Raw genomic sequence first — 18,982 nt, 5'->3', positions numbered from 1 at the left:
TAATATATCCAAAGGGACTAACACTGGGTCATGATCATTAGGAGATTTTCAATAAATATTAATTCTCTAATCCTTCCCTGTCCTGCTAATACCCATACTTACATCCTTATCATACACTCCCACCTATTAGCCTGCCAAGACAAACAGATTTTACCCAGTGGAGACATGGGCATGATTTGGAACAATTTCCCATGGTTGGCTACTGATGGATGATGATTTTGGCCGTGAAAGACATGCTAGGGACTCTTCCAATTCTGTCCTGAAGAAGGCAGATACTCCTTTAGCATTGTCGGTACTATTTGACCCTATATCAAAAAGTACATTTTTCTTCTGTGGTATCGTTCATATGTTCATTCATTCATTCATTTGTTCTTTGATTCATATTTAAAGAAATCCAGAGACTACCATGGCGGGGAAGCCCAAGCTTCACTACTTCAATGGACGAGGCAGAATGGAGTCCATCCGGTGGCTCCTGGCTTCAGCTGGAGTAGAGGTTAGATCTGAGTTCTCGTCTTAAGTTGGATCTCAAATTGACTCTATCAAAGTACTTTTCTCACATAAACTAAAAGAATTTTCTTATTAAATGAACTGTCAAGAGTTTTGCATTAAAAAAATTGTCAGTTTGGGGTGCCTGGGTGGATTAGTCAAGTGTCCAACTCTTGATTTTGGCTTAGGTCATGAACTCAGGGTCATAAGACTAAATCCTGCATTGGGCTCTGCACTGGGTGTGGAGTCTGCTTGGGATTCTCTCTCCCTTACCCTCTGCCAACCTCTCACCCCACACTCATGCTCTCTCTAAAAAAAAGAAAAAAAAAAGTCAGCTATTTAAAGATGAACAGGAGCATCTGGGTTGCTCAGATGGTTAAGCATCTCCCTTCAGCTCAGGTCATGACCTGAGTCCAGGTCCCAGGATTGAGCCCCACATTGGGCTCCTCACTCAGCGGGGAGTTTGCTTCTCCATTTCCCTCTGCCTCTCCCCCGCTACTCATGCTCTCTTTTTCTCTCTCTGTCTCAAATGAATAAGTAAAAATTAAAGACAGAGAGAGATGAACAGATTTGGGGTGCCTGGGTGGCTCAGTTGGTTAAGCTTCTGCCTTTGGCTCAGGTCATGATCTCAGGTTCCGGGATGGAGCCCCACATCAGGCTCTCTGATCAGTAGAGAGTCTTCTTTTCCCTCTCACTCTGCCTCTCTCCCTGCTCATGCTTTCTCTCTCTCTCACTCTCTCAAATAAATAAATAAAATCTTTTAAAAAAAGAGATGAACAGACTTGACCTAATACATTATTAAAATTTCCTCTCATCAAAGAACATAAACAATTAAATAACTTAAGGAAATTAACCACAATGTCTAGGTATTATTTGGATTTGGATTTAAGCAAACAACAAAATATCATTTATGGCCTGTGGGCAAAAATTAGAAACATGAAACTTGATCTTAGATGATTTTATTTTTTTATTAAAGATTTTATTTATTTATTCATGAGAGACAGAGAGGCGGAAACATAGACAGAGCTTGATGCAGGACTCAATCCCAGGACCCCGGAATCACAAACTGAGCCAAAGGCAGATGCTCAACTGCTGAGTTACCCAGGTATCCTGATCTTAGCTGATTTTAAAGAAGCAATGTTGGTATTGTAGGTGTAACTAATTCACTGTTTCTGCTTTCCAGTTTGAAGAGAAATTTATAAATACTCCAGAAGACTTGGATAAATTAAAAAATGGTAAGACCAAGAATCTAATTCCTTGGATGAGGGTATGGGTAGAAGTCATAAGTTGAGGTTTTAACACTTATGTGTGAATGTGATGGGAATTGGGAGTGGTGAAAAGGAAGAAAAGTGGCTCCAATGTAAGGGGGTCTCCTTGGGCAGGTCTTCCATCTCACTCAGGGCTAGGAAGGGCTTGAACTCTGAGTATCTGCTAAAAAAAACCATGCCCCCTTCCCTATGAATGCCCTCTCTTTGCTCTCGCTAGCTTTTTTGTATCCCGAGTGAGCTGGGTCCATTCAGGATCTCACATCGCCTGCCCATCCAAGGACTCTCAAACACATGCAGTTGAACAAAAAAGTAGAAATAGGCCAGCAGTTTCTATGAGTTCTTTTCTCTGGTAGGGTTGACAAGGGAATACTCAGCAATGTTATAGACTCAGAGAATGAGATGATGGATTAGTTGAAAGTCCAGGTGACAATATGAAGAGGGAGATGAAGAACAAGGTCCAACACTACAAACATCAGCATACTCAAGAAAACAGGGCCTACCCTGCATAAACTGTCCACTAGGAGAATTGGAAGAGGACATAAAACACCCTACATAAAAATCTCTTTTAGCATTGGCCCTAATGGCATAAGTTCCAAAGGACTTCTCATTTGAAATGCATGTCATGGTGGCCTCTCAAAATTTCCTAAAACATCCATGAAAGTAAAGCAACTGCAAAAAACACAGAAACCTACCATGTATCTACATGGGAAATAAAAAGATAAATGAAATAATAGGTGAAAAGTAAGAGGCAGATTGAGCAAAGAGGATTATAGGAAGCTGAAAGCAAAATGCTGTTTTGTTGAAATGTGACCAGACAATAATTTTTTGTTTCCTTTTATATCTTAGGTCATGGCAACAAATGTTTTTTCATGCTAAAAGAGTAATGATCCATAAAACATTTCACTCTACTTCTTCTTTTCTCCTTTAAAAGATGGAAGTCTGATGTTCCAGCAAGTGCCAATGGTGGAAATTGATGGAATGAAGCTGGTACAGACCAGAGCCATTCTCAACTACATTGCCACCAAATACAACCTCTATGGGAAAGACATAAAGGAGAGAGCTCTGTACGGTATTTTTTCTGCTCTTTCATGAATGATTAATGTGAAAACTTGGTTTCTTCCTTGGGTGAGCAGGACTGTCAGGAAGATCATGGGCAGTAGTGCCATAGGACTTAGTGGTATAGATTAAGGTCCAACACCACAGAGAGCTGTGAGGATGAGGGATTCTACTTGAAGTGGATTCATCAAGTGGGGTTACAGAAGAGGAAGCAGTCCATGGATAGAGCACATGTGGTGACACAGTTTTCTGAATGCTGATGAACTATAAAGTCAGAAAGATGGTGGAATCATCACTCCAGGTACTCAGGCCTTTAGGAGCTAGATACTAGTCAACAGCTAGAGACAAAGGACAATGTGTCTGAGTGTCTAGCAGATAAGGCTGGGGAACAGAAGGATCCAAAGGAGCTGATTCTAAAGGTTCTTAAATTATAAGAATGATGACCAAGAACTTCACTTATCAGCCTGTTATATAGACTAGCCACTTGACAAGGGTTAGCACAGCCTTGTTGTCCAGATGCCAAGGTTATCTTGACCATTTTGATACAGGACTGAAGTAGCTAGATTTTAGTCACTACAACCATATCTATGGGTTCTCTTCTCTGTTGTGATGGGACCACAAGATTGAAATTTAAATCTCAGAAGGTGCTGTTACTCAAAAAGTTACACACAGAGTCACCATATGCCAGCAACTCCATTACTAGTATACAAATAAGATAATTGAAAATATATCCACACTAGATCTTTTATGCAAATGATTATAGCATGGGATGCCTGGGTGGCTCAGTGGTTGAGCATCTGCCTTTGGCTCAGAGCGTGATCCTGGAGTCCTGGGATTGAGTCCCACATCAGGCTCCCCATGGGGAGCCTGCTTCTCCCTCTGCCTGTGTCTCTGCTTCTTTCTCTATGTCTCTCATGAATAAATTAATAAAATTAAAAAAAAAAACAAAGAAAACTTCAAATGGTAATAGCAGTGTTGTTCTTAATGCTCAAACAGTAGAAATGACATGAATGTGCATGGTTGGAATATTGGCCTGTCCATCAATGGAATATTATTTGGCCATGAAAAGGAACGAAGTATGGATGCATAGTACAACACAGATAAACCTGGCAAACATCATGTTACATAAACCAGACACAAAGGCACAGATTGTATGATTCTATTTGTATGAAATATCCAGAACATTCAAATATATAGAAACAGAAAGTAGTTTAGAGGTTGCCAGGGGTTGTGGAGGGAAGAAATTGGAATGAGTATAGAAGCATACAGCATTTCTTTTGGATATATGAAAATATTCTGTAATTAGAGTATGGTGATGGTACAGAATTGTGTGTCTTTTTTTTTTTTAAAGATTTTATTTATTTATTCAAAAGACACACAGAGAAGAGAGGCAGAGACACAGGCAGAGGGAGCAGCAGGCTCCATGCAGGGAGCTTGACGTGGGACTTGATCCCAGGTCTCCAGGATCACGCCCTGGGCCGAAGGCAGCGCTAAACTGCGGAGCCACCCTGGCTTCCCAAATTGTCTGTCTTTACTAAAAATCACAAACTTGTACACTTGAGAAGTTTATACATTATGGTATGTGAATTATGTATTAATAAAGATTTTATTTTAAAAACTATTATAGGAAGTCCAGTTTGGAACTATAAAACCAAATCTCCTAGAGTATGTACTAGTTGCAATGTACAAAGATTTTCACCCTTTTAGGGGATATTTTCTTTTCTTTTCTTTTCTTTTCTTTACTTTTTTTATTTTTAAATTTATTTTTAGATTTTATTTATTTATTCATGAAGACACAGAGAAAAGGCAGAGACATAGGCATAGGGAGAAGCAGGCTCCTTGCAGGGAGCCAAATGTGGGACTCGATCCCAGAACTCCAGGATCACACCCGAAGCCAAAGGCAGATGCTCAACCACTGAGCCACCCAGGTGTCTCTTAGGGGACATTTTAGATGAAGACTTGAGAAATGCAAACAAAGCCAGGGTTGGGCAACTACATGGGGACAGGTTGTGGAAAATAATCGGAAAACCTGCCGATGTTTGGTATAAATGGGCCTGGGTGATGTAACAGGACAAGAGAGGAAGGCACCATGACTGGGATGGCTGTGCCAGGGACTCTCTCTAGAGATCACTTAGATGGCAGGTCTTAGCCACACGAGTCACACTACATTTGTGCACAGAACACGTCACCACAGATATGGCAAGTCCTGGGTACGGTCCTAGGGGTACTTACAGGATTGCACCAATTCCTTTGTGACTCTGGACAAGTCACCAATGTTCTCTGTCCCTCTTTTTGGTCATGCATATAAAGAGAATTTTAGACATAAACCTACCTTGATAGGTTGTTCTTGAATGAAATGTTCAAATCGAGTAAAAATCAGAGCTGGATGCCTGCATATAAAAATGCATGTGGTGGGAGCTGAACTACTTTACCACTTCCTGATGCCTGTTCTTGTACATTTTTTCAGCTATAAAATCAAGGCAGGGGCAGCCCCGGTGGTTCAGCAGTTTAGTGCCGCCTTCGGCCCAGGGCGTGATCCTGGAGACCCAGGGAGTGATCCTGGAGACCCAGGATTGAGTCCCACATTGGGCTCCCTGAATGCAGCCTGCTTCTCCCTCTACCTGTGTCTCTGCCTCTCTCTCTGTGTGTGTCTCTGGTGACTAGATAAATGGAATCTTTAAAAAAATAATAATAATAATAAAATAAAATAAAATAAAATAAAATAAAATAAAATCAAGGCAGAAGACATTTGACAATTTGCCCACTTTGTCTTTTAGGATAGATATGTACACAGAAGGTATAGTAGATTTGAATGAAATGATCATGGTTTTGCCTCTATGCCCACCTGATCAAAAAGATGCCAAGATTACTCTGATCAGAGAGAGAACAACAGATCGTTATCTCCCCGTGTTTGAAAAAGTAAGTGGACTGTTGGGTACTTTGGGGCTGTGGACTTAGAGCACAAAGAAAGATGGTGGGATCCCTGGGAGGCGCAGCGGTTTGGCGCCTGCCTTTGGCCCAGGGCGTGATCCTGGAAACCCGGGATCGAATCCCACATCAGGCTCCTGGTGCATGGAGCCTGCTTCTCCCTCTGCCTATGTCTCTGCCTCTCTCTCTCTCTCTCTGTGACTATCATAAATAAATAAAAAAAAAAAAAAAAAAAAGAAAGATGGTGCCTGGCATTGCTCAGGCATTGATTGTCGCTTCAGAGGCCTTCCTGAATACTAAGGCAGCATGAGTATGACTCTCAAGGCATCTTATAAAAAACTGACTGTGAGGAAGAATTGTACCAGTTATACCCAAGTTTTAGTTTTCCAGCAAGACTTCAACTAATAGGAACCCAATCTAGAATTCTCTGTCTGGCAGACTTCTATGGTCACAGTCAGAGCTTGGACTGTTGAAGGCTCTGAGAGCCACACTGGAGATTGAAATAGATCTTTCAGAGCACCATGCAGGGGCTTTGATCTAAGAAGAATGCCATGAAAGCAATGCATCAGGAGACACTCTGGCAACATGTGTAGGGAGACATGAGACAAGTTGCCCTTCAGGAGAATATGGTAGTGTTTTGAGGATGAATGGATGAGATGTATCTAGACAGAGATGGGGGCAGTGGGATGGAGAGGAACAGACAGATGGAGAGGTGTTAAGAAAAAATAATTGACATCCTTGAAGACATGGCTTTTAGACTTAAGAGGAAAACCATGCAAACTAAGGAAATAAGGTTCCATCACTAGACATAGATTGGTATCTTAGTTAACGTTTCTCCTGGGAGGTAAGAGGAGAACATTTTGGGATCAAAAGAACCTGAAATTGTGCTAAATAAAAACTATGGGCCAAAAAAAAAAAAAATTGTGGGAGATACAGGGGGTCATACATAGAAATGAAAGGGTTAACACAGACATACCCATCCTTATAAGGCAGTAGGTCATTCTGTCAATCACTGAACAAATGTTAATTGATTGCTTGTGTGTTTGCCCTTTTCAAGGAGGGAATAATTCATAATAATCAGGAAATCCTCCTATCCCTTGTGGTGCTAAGAGTTTGGGGCACCTTCACATGATGAAGACCTGAACAGTCATCCCATTTGAGTACAGCCCTACTGTGAAATTACAGAGTGAGCCCTATGATAAGATAAATGAAAAATGTATATTACTATACAGTATTTGAAATTGTATTATGTTCTTTGCCTATTAATTATCCATATTTCTATGTGTACATAGCCTTAAAGGGTATTTGCCAAAATTTCCTGAAGTTGATGGTGCCATGGGGTTTTTTCTTCATGTTATCATTTGCATATTATTGGAATATCTTAATAAATTTCATTAATTTCCCCAACATTTTATTAGGAAAAGTTGCATATGTCAGGATAGTTGAAAGAGATAGACAGTGGACACATGTTTTAGGGAGACATTAGCCAGGGTTTCAGCTGAGGAGAGGGGAAAGAATAGCCGAGGCCCAGTGTTTCACTGAGTCAGGGGCAATGCAGAGGGTCTGAAGCCCACACTCCCTCAGTGAGGCAGGAGAGGTGGGGAGGTTGGGCTGGAGACATCAAGGAGGAGCAGAGGGTCTTAGGCTGTCTGTGCCTGAGCTCATGATGTGATTCCTCAAATCCTCCAGGTGTTAAAGAGCCATGGACAAGACTACCTTGTTGGCAACAAGCTGAGCAGGGCTGACATTCACCTGGTTGAACTTCTCTACTATGTGGAAGAGCTTGACTCCAGCCTTCTGGCCAACTTCCCTCTGCTGAAGGTGATCTCTCTCACAGCCTTCAGGAGGGAAGGCTCACATTTCCCACCTGAGGATCTAACAGTTGGACTTAGGTTCCATCATTGTGCAGATCTTCTTGGCCCTGGAACTCCCTCCAGAGTTAGCTCCTGGGGCTGGTCGAGGCTCAGAATCTTGTCATGCCAAGGGGTTTGAAGTGGTAGCTTCCCCGTGAAGAAGAAATTGTCTTTGCCACGAGAAGGACCCAGGGCTCAGCATCAACCTCCACATCCCTATTCCATTATGGATTCTGTCCTCGTTTTCTCTGGGGTTTTCCTTATCCCGGTGTGTCCCTCTCCTTCCTTCATACTTCTGCCTGAGCAGGTCTCCTTCCTTCTGCTTCCTTTCCTCCACTCCTGCTCCTAATGGCAGACATCACGTTTCTCTGGGCAGAGTCTCCCTCTCTCCGTGTGCTGAATGACTGTTTTGCCTGGTCTCATGGTTTACCTTTCTATATTTTCTGGTTCCATTCCAGGGCAGTTTTGCTATATCTTCATGGTCTGTCTGGAGACTGTATGTGTGTCGAAATGTGACAGACACATTCCTCTTCCCTGTGTTGCATGAGAGCAATGAATCCGTAGGATTTATGTGTAGGGAAGGAGGCAGGGGGACCTGAAACTGCATAGAGTCTGAAAGAAAGATGTCTTTGGGGGAAAATGGTATTAAGCTGTGTTTTCTTCCTCCAACCTTTGTGTCTCACTGGGTGTCATTTCCCAGCCTCCCTGTGGTGCTGATGGAGGGGACTCAGTGGTCCTTGCTAGGAACATCTCTGATTCCCTGGCTTGTGCTGATGATGGGGCTGGTCTTTGGCTCCATTCTGAGTCTGTGTCTTTGTGCCTTGCAGGCCCTGAAAACCAGAGTCAGCAATCTCCCCACCGTGAAGAAGTTTCTGCAGCCTGGCAGCCCAAGGAAGCCTCCCTTGGATGAGAAAAGTTTAGAGCAAGCGAAGAAGATTTTCAGGATTAACTGAACAGGAATGGATGCCCAGCACATGCAGGGCCAATCTCCTGAGATGAAATGTGTTACCTAAATCCAAATCCTGGCTATTACAAGGCTAGGATACTTCTCAAAAATTTAAAATCTAATTTCATTACAAATTCACTATGCATATTTAGTTGCAAAGCAATTCATTTTGTTTTGATTAAATATCAAATCATGATCACCTCCTGGGGTTTCTCTTGGTCTCAAAAATAGATAAAAGGAGAAAAATGTCATGGATTCTTTGATTAAAAAATTCTCATAACAGCTGTCATATACTTTGTCCAGAAGAGTGAAGTAGAAATTTTCAGATGACATTTTTAGTTAGACAAAAATAGTCTTTCTTTTGTATTTTGCTAGATTTCTGATCCACAGCCTGAAAGATTGATTCTTTCTTTCTTTTATTCTTTCTCTTTTGGTACAGAACCATTTTCCTCAGGTAATCAGTTTTTTTCCTGCTCACTTATGGAAATTATATTTATTTTATGTATAATATAGGACATCTGTGTTCCAGGAGCTGGGTTAAGATAAACAAGCCAGATATAGTATTTGCCCAATGAGGGGTGACTGTAGTGACATACACACACACAAAAATAGGTAATTCTAATCCAAAGTCATACATACTTTGTATAACATGTTCCTAGGGCTGTTGTAACAAGTGACCAAAAATTTAGTGGATGAAAAATGCAAAATGTATTCCCTCACAGTTCTGGAGGCTCTTTGTGTGAAAGGAAGATATGAGCAGAGCCATACTCTTTCTGAAGGCATTAGGGAAGGATCCTTCCTTGCCTCTTAGCTTCTGATGGTTGCTGGCAGTGCTTGGCATTTCTTGGCTTGTAGATGCATAACTCCAATCTCTGTCTCTGTTGCCATATGGCATAAACGTGTGTGTGTGTGTGTGTGTGTGTGTCTGTCCAAATTTCCCTCTTCTTCTAGGGAACACCAGTAATCAAATCTAGGCTCACCGTAATCCAGTATGACATCATCTTAACTTACTACAACTGCAAAGACCCTATTTCCAGATAAAATCACATTCACAGGTACCCAGGGTTAAGACATCAACCTATCCTTTCTGGGGGACACAATTTAATCTATAACTTCATACTAGGGCACGAGATAATGCTGAACATGAACCTAATCAGGACACCCTTGTTTGAATCTGCGAGTCATTCATGGTCTGTCATGAAGGGTAGTTTGGATTTTGTTCTAAGGAAAATAGGGGGCCACTGAAGTGCAGCCATATACCCTGCTTACCCAGCCTGATACACATATAATAAAATCACATCTTTTAAATGTTTGCTTTAAGTCACTCAAGCATCCATCTTAGAACTGCAAGAATGGTTCTTGCCCCCAGCAATCTCTTTTGCAATGCTAAATCCAACAACCTAGGAGCTTTTGTCCATTCAAGGAGTCACCCGACCTGAGACTGATGAAAAATCCCAGGAGTCCTCTGCTGCAGTACCTGTTCTTTGCTGCCCCTTCTGCCATGTGGAGTTCCTGTTGTCCCAAAGACTGCCTGATCTGAGACAGTTTGGTTGAAACACTGGCCACCATTCGTCCGCCTCGGCAGCAGCATCCTCTTTCTATGTGACCTCAGAGAAAAAGATGTGGGGGTCTCTCTCCCTGCTGTTACTTAGGCCTGGGATCCCTAACCTTACAGGGAGATATATGGTCCTCCCCGCCGCCCCCCCCCCCCCCCCCCCCCCCCCCCCCCCCCCCCCGGCATGTTGCTATGCAGGAGACGCTGGGATGGTGAGTGATGTCTAGCCTCAACTAACTACTGTGCCTATAACTTGGGTTCCCCCAAAACATGTAGGATCAATGGGGCTGAGCCCAGGGCCCTAGCCCTGACTGCCCATTTTCACAGTGTGAACTTCCCCACAGTTGCATAGTGTGGGGCAGACACATACACAGGCCACATGCCTTGGGTCCTTTATGTTTACCCAGTATCAGGTCAATTCAGCCCAAGCAAGATGTGCCAAGTTGTCCTCTCAGGAGGCCCCCACTTCCCCTTGCATTTACCTGTTCTGTATCTAACACTGGAGTCCTCAAGGTGTTTATGAGGTGAAGGGGCCTTTGTTATCCATCCTTCAAACAATATATTCTTATACCTTTGTTCCAGAACAGAGGTTCTCAACCTCATCACATCTAGCCCTTCCCAATTTAGAACATACGTTATAATCCCTTTTTATTGTCTTGAAGTGAACTCAGTAAGATTTACCCCATTATGACTGGTGCTCTGAGTACATGAAAACTAAGATATCACCTCATCTCAAAAAGGGTGGCTGAGGAGAGGTTAGTGAAGTGCCTATTTACAAAGCTGGAGTAGTATTAAGATACCTCAAGGGATGGTGATACACCTGGGTTAGCCACAGGGGGAGGCCTCTACCTCCCCTACTCTCAATGGAACAAGGGCAAAAAGCAGTAGAGGAACCCAGGAATGTGCCGAGTCACAGGTGCAGGAAAGAGCCACCTTGATAGAGTAGATGGCCTTCACTGTCACTGAAACGGCCCAGAACACAGAGATAATTAGTAAAAATCACAAATGACTGGAAACTATCACAATGATTTCTGACTGGCTTGGACTATCACTTTTTCAATGCCATATGCAGTTTAGTTAGAAAGTAAAAAGAAATATTATTCATTCTCAGTATATATCCTGACATATACTAATTTTTATTTACTATGCAGATGTCAAGTATTTTGAATATCACTCCTGGGTAATCTGTGATATTAAAGGACAAAAATACGTGTTACAAAATAATTTACATCTGGTATTTGACCCTTATACTACCCACCGTTTCTATGGAGAGATTATACAGATAAATTGAAATGAAAATAAATATTAATTTCTCTGTCCTAGGGCAATTGGGTCAAGATTTGAGCTGTTATACATGGCAACTTGCCAAATTTCCAATATCTTCTTGAAGAAAAAGTATGTACTAGAAATGTTTTGCCAACCCAAACTGGTTGGACCAGGTTTTCATGAGTCAGCACAACCTTTATCTATGTTATATTTGATCCACTTTGCTTCCTATTTTTCTCTCAAAAGCTTTGCTAACCTCCTGTCTGCACCCAACAGCTTTTTGAAAATATTTGTCCTTTGGAAATTTTGACATAATTGTGATATTCTAAGTCAACAAGCCAGCCAAGGATACCTGGTAGAAAAAAAAATGTAGACTCTGACCTTGGAAATTGATGAAATATTCTTAAGAATTATGACCTAATAAATCATACTTAAATAGCTTTATTCTTTGTTTCATTTGGTAAATGTTTACTGAGCACCTATTTTGTTCCCTGAATTTTTCTACGCAGGGAGGATGCCATGGTACTTATAAGAGCATTTTCCTGTGTAGACAATGAGTTAAAAAACAAATCAATGAGAAAATTATTAGTGGTGAGTGCTAAGGGGAAAATAAAACAGAGTAGGGTGATGGAGAGTTTTTAGGGTGGCAGTGGGCAAGTGGTTAATTTAAAATGACTGGTCACAGAAGACTAAGTCCAAGTGTGTGGGCCGCCACGGACTAGCTAGAGTTACTAACCCAAACTAGGCCCGGACTTGCGTCCCTCATTCACTCAAAAGGCTCGGGAGCCTAAAGGGTGAATAGTTGGTAGACGCTTGAGAAAGGGCTTGAGCAACGGTTTTCAGAGCTCGCTTCTACAGTGATCGCCCACATAACACAATAGATACAATTTATTCTGGCCTGCTCATAAACTTAAATAGGGGTCTGTGCTGTCCTTGCTGGTCTGTTAACCATGTATAATGTTCCTTCGAGGTACATACACCTGGAGCAACAAGCTTATCTATTAACCAGGACCCTAAATCTTCTGGCGCCTGTGGGTTTGTCTTGCATGCTGATAAAGGGAAAGCTTGGAGGGATTCACAAATATGCTAAGAATGGACATTTCCTTATCTTTGTTTTGCTTATGCTACATAATGCTGTAGAACCTTGAATAAAGCTGACACTGCTTGGACATCATCCACTGTGTCCCTCCTGTCCCCATCTCTTTACTTTTCTTTTATTTTCCTCATCCCCTTATCCTCAGGACCCTGATCGTGTTGCCGCAGAGCGCGTAACACAAGTGACAGGAAGAAGCCAAGCATGAGAAGATCCAAGGCAACAGGGTGCTAACTAGAGGTACTAATGAGGACAAGGATCTTGGTCAAGAACAACTTTGGTGTGTTTTAGGCACAGTAGGCAAGCAGATGTTGCAGGAGCATGGTGAGAAAGTATTGGAAGATGAAGTCAGAGAGGTAAGCAAGGTCAGTTATTTATTGCAGTGCCTCGGTTATTTATTGCTGCATAATAAATCAGGCCAAAGGTTAGTGACTTAAAGCAACAAACATTTATTCTCTAGCACACTTTCTGAGGGTCAGGATCCCAGGAGCAACTTAGGTAGGTGATTCTGGGTCAGGATCTCTCAGGACGTTGTATGCCAAGCCATCAGCAGGGGTTGCAATTATCTGAAAGCTTCACTAAGGACAGGCAATCCACTTCCAAGATGGTTCCCTCACATGGCTGTTGGCAATGAGCCTCTCAGTCCCTTGTCATGTCTGCTTCTTCGTATAGCTGCTTGAGTATCTTCATGATAGATCAGCTAACTTCCCCCTAGAGCAAGCAATCCAAGGGAGAACAAGACAGAAACAGCAATGTCCTCTACAATCTATCATCCAGGGCCACACTTCTGATGATAGTGACCGATTGGAAACCCATGTAGGAAGAGAAAGCATTTGGAGAGGAGAAGGGAAGCAGAGTGGGAGCCAGTCAAGGAATCTGAGGAGGTGGTGTCCATGAAGTAGGGGAGAGCCAGGAAAGAGTAGCGTCCTGAAGGAGAGGAGCACGAGGACTGGAGAGTAAAGGGTGAATCTGGGGACAGGAGGCCACTGCTGGCCTTGATGAGCGCTGTGGAATGTGGGACAGAAGCCTGACCAGAGTGGGTTGAGGAGGAAATGGGAAGTGAGTAGAGACAACTGCTACTGATCACCCTTTTGCGAAGTTTTGCCCTAAGAAGGGCAGATGTGTGGGACAGTAGACTTTATCTGTGAACTAAAAAAGAAAGGGAATGTTAAACAGGTTGGGGTCGGCTTCATTTGTGATCGTGGGAAGTCACCTAAGAGCAGTGAGGCTGTGTACTACACAGTGACAGAGTTTCCTGAAGGCACTTAGGTTGTTGGCACCAGGAAGTTTCCGTTGCTCTGGAAAGTGTGCCATCTAGTGCTCAGCCATGGCAGCCGAGTCAGACTAACTTCTCAGAGTAGGTTGTTTCAAAACAATCTGTTTGCTGGAAAAGAAATCACTTTTTCCTGTAAATCTTAAATCTATGTTGGAAAACTGCCAAAATGGAAACTAGAAATTTCTGACTGAGAAGCCAAGTTGGAAAGTTTTCCATGCTTCCTTTCAACACCTTCTAGTTCATTCTTCTCATTTCTTTCTCTACCATCTCTTTTCCTTTGTCCATCAGTCCCATACTCAGTTTCCTTTTCCATTGTCCATTTCTATGATAAAGATCGGAGTGATGCTCCTACAAGCCAGCAGCTAGGGGACAGGCATGGAACAGATTCCCCTCACAGCCCTCAGAAGGAAACACCCTTGTTGACACCTTGATTGCAGACTTCTGGCCTCCAGAACTGTGAGAGAATAAATTTCTATTGTGTGAGCCACCCAGGTTGTGGTAATTAGTCGCCAATGGCCACAGAAAACGAGTGCAGCTACTTTGTGATAAATGAGAAGGAAAACACACAAAACATAGATGACTCTCAAAATAATGATATGGACTGGAAGAAACTAGACAAATCACAGCACTTATTGTATGCTTCTACTTACGCGAAATTCTAGAAATTGCAAACTAATTTTGCACGACCAAGCAGACCAGTGGTATGGGGAGCGACAGGAGGAAGGGATTGTAACAGGGCATCAGACCTGCTGTATTCAATCTACTGACTGTGGTGATGCTTTCATGGGGGATGCATATGTCAAAACTTATCCAACTGTACACTTGAATTATATGTTTTATTATAGGTCAGTTATGCCCCCAAATATGGTAATAATACTAATGGAGGCAAATAAAACCCCACAAATCTGTCCTGTAGATAGTCATTCTGGACAATTCATCTGCACGCCATGCTGCCTTGCCTGCCTCCCTGGCCTCTGGCATGTCGCCTTCTAATTACAAACTGACTGAAGTCTCTCCTGTCCTAACCCTCTTAGCCATCTACTTCTCCACCCCTCAGAAAAAAACCCAACAAACACTATAAAACAAATCAAAACAGTTCTCTATCTCTATCTGGTTTTCCCATTGGCTATATCCTTCCCACTTATTTCTCACTTCCAAAGCTTCAGACGTCTACATTCTAGCTACACTTCCTCTCACCAAAGGCCAAAGTGTTGAACTTTTGTTTCATAACCAATGAACTAACCACCACCTTAGTCCTATTGTTTCAAAGGTCTCTTCTCAGTTTCATCTTCTTTGACCTCTTTACTGTAAACACAAGCCCACCCTCCCTCTCCATCCACAACTTACTGCCAGAGCCTCCCTGCCCTCCACTAAGCTCTAGTTCTCATGTAATTTGGGGGCTCCCTTTGCTTATTTAGTGATTTATATGTCTTTCTTGCCACATGCTGTCACACTCATTGCTTCCAATCCTGCTTCGTTTCAAAAGGTCAAAATTAAAAAAAAAAAAAAAAAGGACAGAATTTTGGCGAAATGAATAATAAGTTATCAGTGACAGCCCTCCCTCCTCTGGAGCTCAGGCTTGTGAAGGATGCTACAGAAATGCTCCAGAGCCTGAGAGTGGGCATTGAATGCAGCATTTAATGGGGCAAGTTGGACGAGCCTCAAGAATGACATGATTGCTGTCCCACACTCTCTAAGTTCCTTTCCTTTTTATCTTGAAACGTCTCCACCGCTGTCTGCCAGTCCATCAAGGCCTTTTCCGTCATGACAACTTCACTGGTGAACTCAACAAATACTGGGCATTCCCACAAGCACCCCTGGATATGAATGTTTCTTTCCATTCTGTTCCTACGTCCCCAGGTTATAGTTTCCTCACCCTAGCACTGGGGAAAGTGTACAGGGCGGTGGTAGTAGTTAGTAGAGGAGAAACATTTCCTACTCAGTAGGAAGGCTGCTATTAGGCTTTGTAGGTGAAGGCTGGGCCCCATGCACAGAGATGGGGAAACATGGAAGTTGATTGAAATTCTGTTGTTAAATAATCCAGTCATGAAATGGGCAGAAGACACGAACAGAAATTTCTCCAAAGAAGACCTATACAAGGCCAACAAGCACATGAAAAAATGCTTTACACCACTTGCTATCAGGGAAATACAAATCAAATCTACAATGAGATACCACTTCACACCGGTGAGAATGGCGAGAATTAACAAGACAGGAAACAACAAATGTTGGCGAGGTTGTGGAGAAAGGGGAACCCTCTTGTCTGTTGGTGGGAATGCAAGCTGGTACAGCCTCTCTGGAAAACAGTATAGAGGTTCCTCAAGAAGTTAAAAATAGAGCTACTCTATAATTGAGCAATTGCACTACTGGGTATTTACCCCACAGATACTGATGTAGTGAAACAATGGGACACTTGCACCCCAATGTCCATAGTAGCATTGTCCACAACAGCCAAACTATGGAAGTAGCTGGGATGTCCTTCAACAGATGAATGGAGAAAGAAGATGTGGTGTATATATACAATGGAATATTACTCAGCCATCAGAAAGGATGAATAGCTACCATTTACTTCGATGTGGATGGAACTGGAGGGTATTATGCTGAGTGAAATAAATCAATCAGAGAGAAACAACTATATGCTTTCACTTCTATGTAGAATATAATAAATAGTGTAAGAGACCATAAGGGAAAGGGAGGGAACTTAGCAGGGAAAAATTAGAGAGAAAGACAAACCATGAGAGGTTCCTAACTCTGGGAAACAAACAAAGGATTGCAGAAGGGGATGGGTGGAGGGATGGGGTGACTGGGTGACTGGCACTAAGGAGGACACATGATGGGATGAGCGTTGGGTGTTATACTATATGTTGGCAAATTGAATTTTAAAAATATTTAAAAAAAGAAATTCTGTTGTTATACCATCCTGACAGTGTTGTCTTACCTCAAGGCTTAACCATACTTTTTTTGAGGTTGCCCTGGATACCAGTTGTTCCGGTATTATTGTGAGAAAATGAGGAAGGAAGAATCAAGTAGCATACTTAGCAGCCATCTTACCCTCAAGACATCTAATCTCCCTATTTTAGAAGCATAATGGCAGGGATCCAGAGATATTGGGGTTTGTCTAGGGTCACAGGGTTGGTCAATGGTAGGATCAGCCTATAGGCCAGATCTCCTGACATAGGCCAAAGCCTCTCCCACCTATTCACTGATCCAGGAAATATCTTTTGAATCCTAATATGAGATGTTGCAAGGGTACAGAGATATGGGGATGAGAAAGAGAGACAAAGGTCTTTGACTTCAAGGAGTTTACATTTTAGTGAGAGGAGATAGGCCACAAACAAACAAATAAATAAGTATCACAGTTATAACCTGTTATAAGGATATGAGGAAAATTGAACAGGAATTACACCAGAGAGTCGCTTGTGGGGGGGGGGGCAGATAAGGGGAGAGCTTTGTTTTATATTTTTCCAGCATGATGGAGGTATAATTGACAAATAAAATGGTAAGATATTTAAAGTATACAATGTGATGTTTGATATTCATAAATATTGGGAGGGGATTTCCCTTGAGTTAATTGACTCACCCATCACGTCACATATCTACTTTTTTTTTTGTTTTTTGTTTGTTTTTGTGAGAACATTTAAGTTCTACTTTCTTAGCAAGCTTCAATTATGCAATAGTGCTATCTACCTATAGTTGCCATGTTATACACTGGATCCTCATACACCGTTCATCTTCTGGGTAAAAGTTAGTACACTTTTACCAACAAGGGCTCTACTTTAGATGGATGGTGAGGGAAGCCCACTCTGGGGAAATGGCCTTTAAGGTGAGACACACAAAGTGAGAAGAAACCGGGCAAGCAAGGAGATGGGCAGAGGGATTCTAGACAGATGGGCACCTGGTGACTCAGTTGATTAAGCGTCTGACTCTTGATTTCTGCTCAGGTCATGATCTCAGGGTCATAAGATCCAGCCCTGCATTGGACCAGTGGAGACCGTTTAAGAATCTCTCTCTCTCATTCCTGAAAAAAGAATCTCTTTCTCTCCCCCTGTACCCTTCCTTCCCAACTCACACTTTTACACTCTCTCTCTCTAAAGAAGAGAGACAGGAGTTCCAGACTGAGGAACCAGCATCCTCAAAGCACTTCAGGTGGGAAAGTGTGCAGCGTCTTAAGTACCCCAAGCTAGAAGAGGCTCAGCTGCAAAGTGGGGGATAGCTATATGACCTGAGATGGGGTGGCAGATAGCAAATGACACACTCCTACCAGTCCTATCAAGGAATTTGGATTTTATCCTGATGAAATGGGAATCCAATGTCTGGCTTTTTTCCATAAGATTTTGCCCAGACAATATAGTATTTTAGGAGATATAATTTCATGTTATAGGTATTTGAAAACATAACTTGAACTATAGATGAAAAACTCATCTGCTTTCACACCAAAAAAAAAAAAAAAAAAAAAAGGAGGACAAGAAAACTAAAACCAAATCATAGTGTGTGGATTTGCCAAACTAAATTAAACTACCTTTCTGGAGGGACGCCTGGGTGGCTCAGCAGTTGAGCGTCTGCCTACGGCTCAGGGCATGATCCTGGGGTCCTGGGATCGAGTCTCACATTGGGCTCCCTGCTGGGAGTCTGCTTCTCCCTTTGCCGGTGTCTCTGCCTCTCTCTCTGTGTCTCATGAATAAATAAATAAATAAAATCCTAAAAAAAAAAAAAACAAACCCTACCTTTCTGGAGTTTAGTGGATAAGTATGTTGGTATGATTTATTAAATTGTAAACAAAATAAATAAATAAAAAAGAATTAAAATGTAATGGCCTTTTTATTTTTTTAAAGAGTTTACTTATTTATTCATGAGACACACACACACACACACACACAGAGGCAGAGACACAGGCAGAGGGAGAAGCGGGCTCCATGCAGGGAGCCCGATGTGGGTCTCTGGGATCACGCCCTGAGCCAAAGGCATATGCTCAACCTCTGAGCCACCCAGGTGTCCCTGTAATGACCTTTTAAAAAAGGATGAGGCCAGCTAACCACGCTACTGTTTGCTGGGTGTAACTCACTGACAAGGTAAGAGTGAACCAAAACATTTCAACAGAATCATTTAAAAATATCAGGAAGCTTCTAACTTAAACCTACGAAATCATTTCAAAACCAAAAGGAGCCTTGTAATGGAATAATTGCTTCTAATATTGTTTTATAAATTAATACTTTTATGCTAAGCTTTCTTTTTTTTTTTTTTTCTAAGCTTTCTTT

The 18,982-nt window shown here is 42.2% G+C and overlaps 1 protein-coding gene across 1 annotated transcript; it reads left to right on the top strand.

Annotated features, from left to right (window-relative positions):
- The first annotated feature begins 406 nt into the window (after positions 1–406).
- LOC474938 (glutathione S-transferase A2) lies at positions 407–8,559 on the top strand. Its single transcript, NM_001314095.1, is given in 6 exon segments — positions 407–493; positions 1,670–1,721; positions 2,686–2,818; positions 5,588–5,729; positions 7,428–7,559; positions 8,419–8,559. Coding segments are annotated over 6 exon segments (672 nt in total). The 3' UTR covers positions 8,545–8,559.
- Positions 8,560–18,982: the final 10,423 nt, after the last annotated feature.

The sequence above is a fragment of the Canis lupus genome, chromosome 12 (assembly GCF_011100685.1).
Source record: "Canis lupus familiaris isolate Mischka breed German Shepherd chromosome 12, alternate assembly UU_Cfam_GSD_1.0, whole genome shotgun sequence".
NCBI lineage: Eukaryota > Metazoa > Chordata > Mammalia > Carnivora > Canidae > Canis > Canis lupus.
The sequence above is the reverse complement of the archived record's forward strand: the minus strand, read 5'-3'. Positions and strand labels throughout refer to the sequence as shown.